This window comes from Haliotis rubra, unplaced genomic scaffold, assembly GCF_003918875.1.
Source record: "Haliotis rubra isolate DU_JTF1 unplaced genomic scaffold, ASM391887v1 Scf1658, whole genome shotgun sequence".
NCBI classification, from domain to species: domain Eukaryota; kingdom Metazoa; phylum Mollusca; class Gastropoda; order Lepetellida; family Haliotidae; genus Haliotis; species Haliotis rubra.
In genome coordinates this window covers 115,580-127,505 of record NW_025765623.1, presented here as the reverse complement: position 1 = coordinate 127,505, position 11,926 = coordinate 115,580, and the positions used below count along the sequence as shown (strand labels likewise).

The window sequence follows — 11,926 nt, the reverse complement described above, 5'->3', positions numbered from 1 at the left end:
ATTTTGCACACCAACATAATGATCAGCAGTAATAGCTATATGTGCACACTAAAAAATTGAGAAATGCAACCTGCACCAAGGCGAGCGAGCAACATACTGTTTCATATCATCTTTTTCAAAGTGTTTTTTTAAGGACAGATTTAGCTGAGTATTGAAATTGTCATGTTTGTAATCACTTCAAAACTTCAGTTTTGTTTTATCAAAGAATCTTTATACACACATCAGAACACGCCAAGTTATGCATTTTGCATTTTAGATGTTCTTTCAATGGGTTTATTAACATTTTCTTTGAAAATGATGAATCTGAACATCAGTGCAAGTAAGTGCGTCCTTTGTTTCTGAAACTGATCAGTTTGTTCATTGTTTTGGACAGCTTTGTACACACGTTAGAACTGTCTTTGAGTGGTACTTGGTTGACAAGTTTTGTCGGATCAGAATTGGATATGTCATCATAGTGAACAAGACTCTGTCATTTGTTTCATACATTAAAGATTTGGTTTTCTGAAAAAGACACTGTTATTTTTGCACTGGAATAAATAGAGCTAGTGTGTCTGAGGGATTGTTTGGGTGAAGGATAGCCTGCACTATCACCATTGCTATGTGGCGTAGTGAGACCAATGAGCAACAGTTAGTACTTGTGAACCAAGAGTATTATCACTTAGCGACATTGAACCCCATCCTAATGTTTGTAGGACTGTGGTTCTATGGCAGAAGTTAAACCTACACTCTCTGCATTTGTAGTCTGACTTGCTAATTTCTGCAACATCCAGACTTTACGGCCTTATTATTTGTGTTGTGGGTTACATTAAGTGAACATTGTGATGGATTTTGTTTTATCTTACAAAAGCTCCATTGATAGTGTTGCTGAAAAGCCAATAAAGATAAGTTTTGCATTATAACCACATGAGCCTCACATTGCAGCAATAAAAACAATAAGTGTCTTCTTTGTGTCTTTCTAATGGAGTGGGTGATAGACTATTCTGTCTTCAGATGTTCAGTTTTGAGAAAGATGAGTTTTGAACTAGTGTGTCAAAGATTATTACACAAGTCTTTATTGGACACGCAATTTATTGAAATGTCCTGTCTCAAAAGATACCATGAGACAGGACAACACTATGACTGGGGTTGGCTCTAGATGGAGTTTTGGGGTCTTTTGACATGGAAAAGACTCACGAAAAGTCTTGTCATCATTGTTTAATGCAAAAGACTTGTATTTATTCAGAAAGACACCAAAATATCAAGTTGGCAAGTCCACATGAGTGTCTCTACTCAGGTTCTAGATCCAGCACAGCTATGACATCTTGATGTGCAGATTCTCCAAAAGGAAAATGGGCAGTGTACATTTACGCTACTATAAGGCTGTGCATTTTGCAGTTGTTGGCTCTCCTAAACAAAGTCTTAGGTTATATTGTGGCCTGCTTTTCTGTCAACGGCATCATCTGAACATAAACATCTTCAAAACCACAGCACCATTAAAGCTGAAAACTTGCATGCATATTCCTGTCCATCATGAGGTCACCAAAGTTAGTTTTAAAATATGGTGGTCATAACGAAAATGCCAGTTATCTTCATAGCAAGTTTTTTTAAAGATTGAGTTTACAGCTGTCCAAATAACATGTGACAGGGTTTGCTGAGTTTTTCTACTTTTACCTCGATTTGACCTCTGGATTTCCACAGTCCATTTTCCAGATGTTTCTGAAACTACTTCACCCAACAAGAAGCTGAATCTTGGCATGCATATTGCTGCCAATGAGTGACACCAAAGTTTGACTGAAGAGCTCCGAGCCAATTCAAATATGGCCTGTGGGGCAGTACATATTGAAAAATGCCATTTATTTGTCAGTTGCTATCTTCAGTCATATGCTTTGTAAGGAATGTGATATGTCTATGACATGAGGACATGTGTTTACTGTCTGTTTCAGATATAGCGTACCTTGTGAGGACCTTGATCTGTAATGTGATCACTGTGTCATTTCTGTCTCCATTTGTGCAAAGTCGACAGCTGAAGGACTTTATAATGTTTATGTCTCATACAGATACATTACATCTATTCGAAACGTTAAGAATAAGTCGTCTGTGCACAGAGTGCACCGCCACATCCAACATATGTTTATTATAGCGCACCATGCAGCATATGAGACAAAGCAATGTATTGTATATGGGGTCACATCAGACATATGTTGTACATAGCGCAACATCCGAAATATCATGCTATATATGGCGTCATATCCGACATATCATAAAGTATATAGCATTACGTCCGACATGTCATGTATGTAGCATCATATACTACACATCATATTGTTTATATCGCCACATCTGACATATGCTGTATATTGTGTCATATCCAACATATCTTATTTTATAGTGCATTACCTCTGATCTATCATGTATAATGCGCCACAACCAACATGTTGTATATTGCATACACATCCGACTTATTATGTTGTATATAGCGCCATATCTAACATATCATGTTGTATACTGCGAAAACAACTGATATATCAGGTTGTATACAGCCCATATCTGACAAACCATGTTGTACATAGCCCCACATCTGACATACCATATTGTATATAGTATCACATTTGACCTATTGTGTTGTATATAGTGTGAGTGAGTAGGGTTTAACGTCGCACTCAGCAATAACCCAGTTATATGGCGACGGTCAGATATACTGCTGGAGGAGAACCTACATAGCTGGATTTAACCCCTGTGGTCGTGCTATGTGGTAAGACCAGAGCGCCGAGGCTGGTCTCTGACGGAGCAAGGGTGGTGCTGCACGCATTCCAGCGATACAACATTGCACCCCTAATTTCACCGACTGGAGAACTGTTCTTCCCTTCGGAGATATTGCCTGCCGCTCGCGGGAATCGATGTCGGGTACTTCAGCTTTGTGCACTCAAGGCGGGGAGGCTGAAGGCCGACGCTCTACCACCTGAGCTATCCCGCCCCTCTCCGTCTGTGCACAGAAGTGAGTTCCCAATGGTGTCATTTGCAAAGACTTCAGTGTCATTTTCGTGTAGCATATGGTCTTCGTAAATTAAATCAGTTATGACATTCAATAGGATGTTTTGCCTGTGGGCCAACTCAAATTCATAGCACGGAAAACAGTTTCAACATTAATGGAATACGTTTGCAAAATGGTCTCCTTGTGTATTGACTTTTTCTATTGTCACAGTGTACCACCAATTTATACTTCTATCAGTTTTTGAGCTACGATTTTAAAATTATAACTCAAAACACAACTGACACGAAACAAATTATACAGAGATAATAAGTGTGTTTAGGTGTATCTGTTTACCTCTGAAGTTTGATTTATTAATCAATTTTGTATTTCATTTTTGCGTTCCCTAGCCAGATTTATGAAGACCGTAGTATGTGTGTGTGCGACATGAGACCTTAGGTGTAATTTTTGTTCCTACAATGCCAACATTGTGACTGAGTACCTTGGTGCGTTACGCGAGAGCTGACAGGTAGCAATGTCAGTGTGATTACAATTACCCCTATAAGAAGGTAATGACATTTGTACCTGATTGGCTGAATGGCAATCTATTTTTAAACAGGGAATTTCCAGTTTAGTAGTGCTTTCGCTATTTAATACTAATTTGGCCCAGCTAGAAAATTAAATTCTTAATTAACAACCTTTACATAGAAATCGTATATGTATTAATCCTATGTGCGTCTCACTGCGTAATCAATGATGTTAAGGAGAAATTTGGTTGGGAATATTCTTTAACTTGTATGTCAAATACGCACGTTTCAAGAAATTCCATAGTAAACATTGAGGGAATTTCATAAATTAATACGTTACTTTTCAGTAGAATGCGCAAGTTATCCCATAACTGTGAGACAAAATGTTAGCCTACGGCAGATATAGCTGATCTTGATTATTCTCTGATGATGACGCTACCAAATTTAAGAGGCCGACATTGTGAGGACCTTGATTTGTGTTTGACATGAAGGCGTGTGTTTTTGGCATTTATCATCATCATACTTGTGTGCACACTTGTTTGGTTTACTTACCATTCGTATGAAATGATTGACAGTAACTATTTCGACATATTCAATACTTTTTCTACGCGAGGCGATTTACGGTTGTTCGGATTTTTGGAAGAAGCGCGGATCGTAATGCGCAAGCGCAGTAGAGGTCAAAGTTTGCTGATATAAAAATGTTGCAGTTTCATAGTCTTTCGTTGCCGTTTTTTACTGTTTCAGTAGCGAGGTAATATGTTTATGTTGCCATTTCCACGATTCATGTGGGCTTTTCTGCGTGTTTTTGAACAGTGGGAAAGTTTTTTTAGTAGGCTTGACATCGACGGTATTTCGTAGACAGGTCCTCGCAGTGTCGGGTTTTTCAATGAAGATAGCGATTGGTTTACTGTAACAGGCTCTCTGATTGGACCTTGATAAGGAATTATGTGATTGGTTAACAATCTAAGCACACATCTAGACTTTTTTTTAACCAAGGCAGTAAGTTGTGTATAAGCGCACAATGGTGTGTATCACATATCTTAAATATGGCCCATCATGAGGACTCGCTTGAAATTTATTCTGTAGCAGTTTTGGGACCCCAGGATGCCGAAAATGACATTTCAATCTGAGGACCCGTGTGCAAGTCCTCTCTAAGAAAAATGTCCTCGGAGTGTTGGTGTTCTTTCAAAATGAGGTCCTCGAAGTTAAGTCAATGCAAGAACACATACGCACGCACGCACACACACCTGAGAAAACAACCCGTAAATAGCGTAAGGACATTCAGTATTTAATTATTGTGATTCGTCACAGCAAACACGCACACGCACGCACACGCACACGCACATATTCATTCAGTTTCTGTACTGATACATAGAGGGCTGTAAGGTAAACTTTCTGCTAAGAGTCAATAAAGACAGGCATAACACAACAGAACATTATAGCGATTCATCAGCAGAACCATGTAGTCACAACAAGCAGAACATATATATATATATAAACAGAACTACATAACATGCAACCACTTGTTACAATATGCTCCAACAGTTACTGAAACAAAGGTATGCTGTTTCATATACAGGCAAACAAAAAATGCAATGCTATTTTTAGTACATGTTATCAGGTGAAATAATAAGCTTTCCTTCAGGAGGGCTGCAATCTAATATTTAATTATGAATCCACATACAAATGGCATTACAATGAGTACAAGTGTTTTTCTCACGTAAGAGATCCTGAAACATTGAAACGAAATTATAGTTTGTAGACATCAGGGCACTAAAATGAACAATTCACAATTATTGCCAATAATGTAGATTTATACTTACATGTTTGGATACTGAGCATGTCTTGGGTAAAGAAGGAGCATATATGTACACTGTAACATCTGAATAGGTCTATGTACAATATCATATCAGTTCTGTATGTAACTGTACAAGTAATACATTAACAATCTGTACAATAGTCGACCAGTCAAATTGTCTATCAAAGTTAACTCAGAATTACTTTATTGCCATCACAAAATGGGAAGAAAGAGAAATATCATTTTCCGACTCCCAAGACTCCCAAGAGAACACAGACAAAGTTATGAACGGAAATTGACAGAAAGACGGACTGACAGACAAGCAGACAGACAGACAGACGTCGGGTTGTATATTACTCCGCCTTTAAGAACACATCGATATGTACACACATGCCTTTTGACAACGTCCAAAGAATGAGAAAAGTTATGAACGGAATTCGACAGACAGACAGACAGTCAGACAGACAGGCAGAGGGACATAAGGCAGGCGTCAGGTTGTGAGCCATCTTAACACATCAGTTACATCTACATGCGTAACTGAAAGTCAGTTTACCTATTACCATTTGCATTATATTACATTACATGTATATATTCCGTGATCAACATCTGATAACACAGATCTGATAACAAGCAAGAAGCATGTCTTAAAATAAGCATGTAATATTTGAGATGTGAATTATGTACAATATCTCCTATTTGACACCAGAAAATATAGTCACTGCATTGTGTCAAATATTTAGTAAACAGATGAAATACGAGTCCCTCAGTTCATCGTATTTCTCCAGGAACGAACAAACTATGTCAAACAATGACATAGACATATATGTACATATCTACAGAATCTGATTATAGACCAAGAGTTGCTACCAACAGCCGCCAAAGAAAGCATGCGTTTGCGTGAAAAAAACACATCCAGTAATCACTGAATGTGAATTATTTTCGTTATAAACCATTTGCAGCCAGCACATATTGTCAATACATAATGTCAAATATTAAGTGACCATCTGTAATGTCTTTTATCAGTATTTCTCCAGGTATGAACAAACTGTGTCAGACAATTACATAGACATCTATTTACATATCTACAACATCTGATTACAAGGCAATAGTTGGTATCCATAGCAACGAAGGGACCATGTCTTGGCATGAAATAAACATCTAGTAATTCCTGAATGTACATCATTTTCCAAAGTGTGCCATTTGCAACAAGCCATATAGTAAGTGCATATTTAAATCACAAGGATTAATGGGTGGACAAAATTTAACATATATTTGTAAAATTGAAATGATATAGATTTCTGTTTACAGTTCATATTTTGATGCGGTGGTTACCTGGGAACTTTGACGTCGTATTTTCTTCATCTTCACCGACCTGTTTTCATCCATGCCCTTACTTATTGCTCACAAAGTTTAATGCTTATTTAAATGGCAAGGAGTAAAACAACACATGTAATATTATGCACCTGTTATGCATCAGTATGTTCAGTGTCAAAATGATATAGACATCTATTTACATATGTACAAGATCTGATTACAATTGGTACCAACAGCTGTGGAACACCGATAAGTCAAGTGTCAAATACAAGAAGGTGTTATCTTCCAAACATTCACTTAAGACAATAGGCATATTCAAATTGCATATTTGAAAAGCATACTAGATTCTTTGTATTTATTTGACATGTTTGACCTCACAAACATCAGATTGTTAAGCTTATTGAGGCATAAGATCATCAAAATCAACAATGTCGTATTACAGGTTTCATTTGAAGTGTTATCTGCTGTGTACCCAATTCCTTTGCTGTTTTCTTGTTCATACTTATTATGCATATTCACAGTGTATCAGTATATTTAAGAATTTCAATCTTTGATGTCCAGAATGATCCTTGACAGTCTTAAGTTATTAGGAATGTCCATCAGCTGTCTAAACCTTTTTCAAATCTTTCTCATTCCCGAGAATTCCCTAACTTATTCCTCAGGTATTCCACAATGTCATTACTCTGTCCTCTCTGAGCCAGAGTAAGGATGCATTCGCTTGTGTCTGAGACCAGAGAGAGATCTGCCCTGTGGTCCACTAGTAGCTGGAAGACATCCCAATGCCCACACACAGCCGCCATCATCACCGGTGTCCAGTTGTACCGACCTCTGACATTGATGTCAAAGGTCGGGAGCAGATACTCCACACATTGTCTGTTGGCTCCGCGACAAGCCAGATGAAGCAGACTATCTCCAAACTGGTCTGTCTGAACCAGCTCAGAACTGTTGTCATAGTAAACTTTCAACATTTCAAAAGATCCTGTCACTACGGATCTCATCAGTATTGTCCAAGGGGTGTGCTTCTTCACACATTGTCCATCAGGTGATAATCGTTCCATGATTTGTCTACATCCTCCCTGAAGGGCGAGGGTGAACAAATCATCTCCGGTCTTATCAACTAGTGTCAGATCTGCACCCTGTCGTCTGAGGTAGTCAAACACTGCAGACTGTCCAAATATAGATGCTACCATTGCAGGAGTCCACCCAAGTGTGTCTCTGTCATCAATACTAAACCATGGACACACATGTTTCACCATACCAAGGTACCCACCTATACAAGCAACGTGTAGCAGACTATTCCCCATATTGTCCACTATTTTAAGGTCGGCGTTTCGGGACAAAAGGAAGTCAACTACAGGAATGTGGCCTCCTCTAGCTGCCTCCAGGAGTGGTGTGCGACCGTGAAGATCTTTTGTGTTAATGTCACAATCACCAATGACATGTTCAACAATCAACATGTTACCACCTCTACATGCTGTGTGTAGTGTTGTGCGATTATGATCACCTACACAAACACGGTTACCTCCACGTTTCAAAAGGAATTCCCAAATATTGTGTTTTCCCGAGAGAGCTGCTGCCATCACTGGGGTAAACCCGTCTCTTCCCCGACAATTAATGTCAAACAGTGGAAGCAGGTATTCAACAATGGGACGATTTCCACTGTGACATGCCCGATGAAACACGGTGTCATTGTTGTCAGCTCTTAGTGTGAGATCAGCTCCCTTTGATACGAGCAGGTCGAAAACATCCTTTTTTCCACAACCAGCTGCTATGGTCACTGGTGAGAGACCCACCCTTCCACGACAATTAATGTCAAACAGTGGTAGCAGGTATTCAACAATGGGAATATTTCCACCTTGACATGCCAGATGAAGGACGGTGTCATCGATGTCATCTTTTAGTTTGAGATCAGCTCCCTTTGACACGAGCAGGTCGAAAACATCCTTCTTTCCACTAACAGCTGCTATCGTCACTGGTGAGAGACCCATCGATCCACGACAATTAATGTCAAACAGTGGTAGAAGGTATTCAATAATGGGAGTATTTCCACCTTCACATGCCAGATGAAGGACGGTGTCATTCTTGTCATCTCTTAGGGTGAGATCAGCTCCCTTTGACAAGAGCAGGTCGAAAACATCCTTCTTTCCACATTGAGCTGCTGTCATCACTGGTAAGATACCCATCTGTCCACGACAATTAATCTCAAACCGTGGAAGCAGGTATTCAACAATGGGAAGATTTCCACTTTGACATGCCAGATGAAGGACAGTGTGATCGTTGTCAGCTCTTAGTGTGAGATCAGCTCCCTTTGACACGAGCAGGTCGAAAACATCCTTATTGCCACAAAAAGCTGCTATCGTCACTGATGAGAGACCCATCTGTCCACGACAATTAATGTCAAACAGTGGTAGCAGGTATTCAACAATGGGACGATTTCCACTTTGAGATGCCCGATGAAGGACGGTGTCATTGTTGTCATCTCTTAGGGTGAGATCAGCTCCCTTTGACACGAGCAGATCGAAAACATCCTTCTTTCCACAACCAGCCGCGTTCATTACTGGTGAGAGACCAATCCGTCCACGACAATTAATGTCAAACAGTGGTAGCAGGTATTCAACAATGGGAGTATTTCCACCTTTACATGCCAGATGAAGGACGGTGTCATCGTTGTCAGCTCTTAGTGTGAGATCAGCTCCCTTTGACACGAGCAGGTCGAAAACATCCTTCTTTCCACAACCAGCTGCTGTCATCACTGATGAGAGACCCATCGATCCACGACAATTAATGTCAAACAGTGGTAGCAGGTATTCAACAATGCGAGTATTTCCACCTTTACATGCCACATGAAGGACGGTGTCATTGTTGTCAGCTCTTAGTGTGAGATCAGCTCCCTTTGACACGAGCAGATCGAAAACATCCTTCTTTCCACAAACAGCTGCTATCGTCACTGCAGTCAAACCCAGGTTACCCCGACAATTAATGTCAAACATTGGGAGTAGATATTTCACAATTGAGATACTGTCTATATGGAATCCACGAAGGAGAGACAGGAAGCTGCTGTCAATATTGTTTCTCCAACAAGCCAAATGGAGTATATTATCATTATGAGCATCGGTTATACGAACATCGGCCCCTTCAGATCTGAGCAGACTGAAAATGTTATAATTCTCATATAAAGCAGCAATCATAACCAGTGTTTTGCCCATAGAATCTCTTGCATTAATGTCAGTGACCGGGAGGAAGAATTTTAAAAGTTTCATATCACCCACTCTACAGCTGTACTGCAAGGCTAAATGAGATGCACTTTGAAAGTCGAAGTCTCCAGGCAGATCTTGGATATATAACCCTTTGGTAATAAATACAAATATTTCTCTTCCAAGTAGACTGAATCCCTTCATCCTAGCAATTTGAAAGACATTTTCACCAGCATTATTTTTGGATTCATAGATATCAGCTCCAATGTTAAGTAAGGCCAATGCAACGCCTTTGTAATTATTGTCTGTGGCAGTCACTAGAGCTTTGTTGAGCACACTTTGATGAAGCAGTGACTCAAATTTGGAAGACAACAACACCAACACTGCTTCGTTCCCACAAGAAGCACAGGCCTTGAAGGCTTCCTTGATCTCTTCGTCTGAAAAACCGTATCCAACGTCGAGGATTTTCTCAACCAAGTACAGACTGTGTGCATGAACTGCATAGTACAGTAAGTGCTTCCCTTCTTCCTTTGCATGTAACATGCCAAGCCGCTTTGCTTCTTTCGTATTCAGCAACCAGTTAAGTATATTGGATTTTTTCAGTTTAAGCATCTTGAACACTTTGTCAACTAGTTGCTCGTTTTTCAAAATCGGGTGTGTAATAGACATACTATAGTTGCCTTTGGCAACAGCATCGGCCAGTCTGGAGGCAACTGTGTCATAGTAAGCATCTGAGACGTAGATGATGTGGAGGTGATTATCTATTGCAGTGGACTGGACTTGCTGGGCCTGTACCCGCTCATAAATGAATCTGATACTGCAGTGGTTCAGAACGAAGGATGGATTCATTTTGAATAGAGCACACGCACAGGCGTCATAGATTGTGGGGTGTGAAAATCCAAGGATATCTCCATCTGTGAAAAATGTACCCCTGTAACACCTGACGGCTTTGGCAACTGCAGTCCGTGACGTTACTTGTGCCACCTGTTTTATGGCCTGCAGATTAGCTTCTAAAACATCATTTTCAGATTTCATTTCTACCTGGCTCAAGTTCAGATTATTTTCACACAACAGCATCAGGATGAGCGCAGCGGACTGGTCATTTCCACGTTCCATGATCATGTCAATTTCTCGCCGTAGATAAAATAGGGGTTCTCGAAAAAAACGTGCAGGTTCTTTTTGAAAACTCAGGAATTCACAAAACAGAGTACATATTAAGGGAAAGCCAAACAAAGAATCTCTTGTCTCACATAGCCTACCAATATCGAGGTCCAGGTCGATGTTATGGTGTTTTAGTTGTTTCCGGAGAATTTTCCTTCTTTCCTGGAGGCTGTAATGACATGACTTCATTTTTGTCAAATCGAGAAGCGATGGTCCTGTGAAAAAATAATATTCTTGACCTTCCAGCTTCGCGACTCCCCATTCCAGGTTGTATGATTTGGTGGTGAAGATAACACGAATCACTGATTCATCGCCTGGATGTGTTTCCCGTTTGTCATCCTTGCTAGATTTGGCATCTTCTAAATAATGTTTCAGATTTTGTAGAATGGACCTAAGATGGGGAACGTCAGTTGATAAGCCGACTGTTCCAAATATATCATCCAGTATCAGACAAACTTTCTTTCCACGCAGGTCACAATTCTTCAGCTCGAATTTATCCACATCATCAACAAACACAAGTTCATACCCCTGGTTCCTGAGATCTGCTCCTATCATCAAGGCAATGGACGTTTTTCCTTCACCAGAAGCACCACTTATTGTCACATGACCATACTTCTCCAAGCGTTCCTTCACTCCCCTATAGATAGCAGTTTTTTCAAAGACATCTTTGACCCGTTTCAGATTCATTTGCAGCATATCTACAAGACAAAAAATGGCATTAAATTCCACCGCATCATTTTTAAAATTATACATCCTGCTTCATCTGCAGTATTGAATCTACGTCAGGTGGCCACATTACCACGAAATATGTTTTCTTCTGACCAGATCTTCTTTATCAGTTACATAATAACATCCGATGCATATTCTGAGAAGCATACACCAAGAAGATCCAAGGGATCTATGAATAATTTATGCCTGCCATCTCGTAGCAACAGCCCACCTGTCAACTGATCAAGTCGACGACCTGAGTCGCCCTGTCCTCTTT

General features: G+C 39.9%; 1 protein-coding gene across 1 annotated transcript in view; it reads right to left on the bottom strand.

The window, feature by feature from the left end:
• Positions 1 to 5,629: 5,629 nt before the first annotated feature.
• LOC124272069 overlaps positions 5,630 to 11,926 on the bottom strand; it is a 39,314-nt gene continuing 33,017 nt past the window's right edge. The window contains exon 4 of the mRNA XM_046707206.1: positions 5,630 to 11,639. Within this exon, the coding sequence (XP_046563162.1) occupies positions 7,216 to 11,639 (4,424 nt within the window). The 3' untranslated portion in view covers positions 5,630 to 7,215. The remainder of the gene's footprint in view (positions 11,640 to 11,926) is intronic.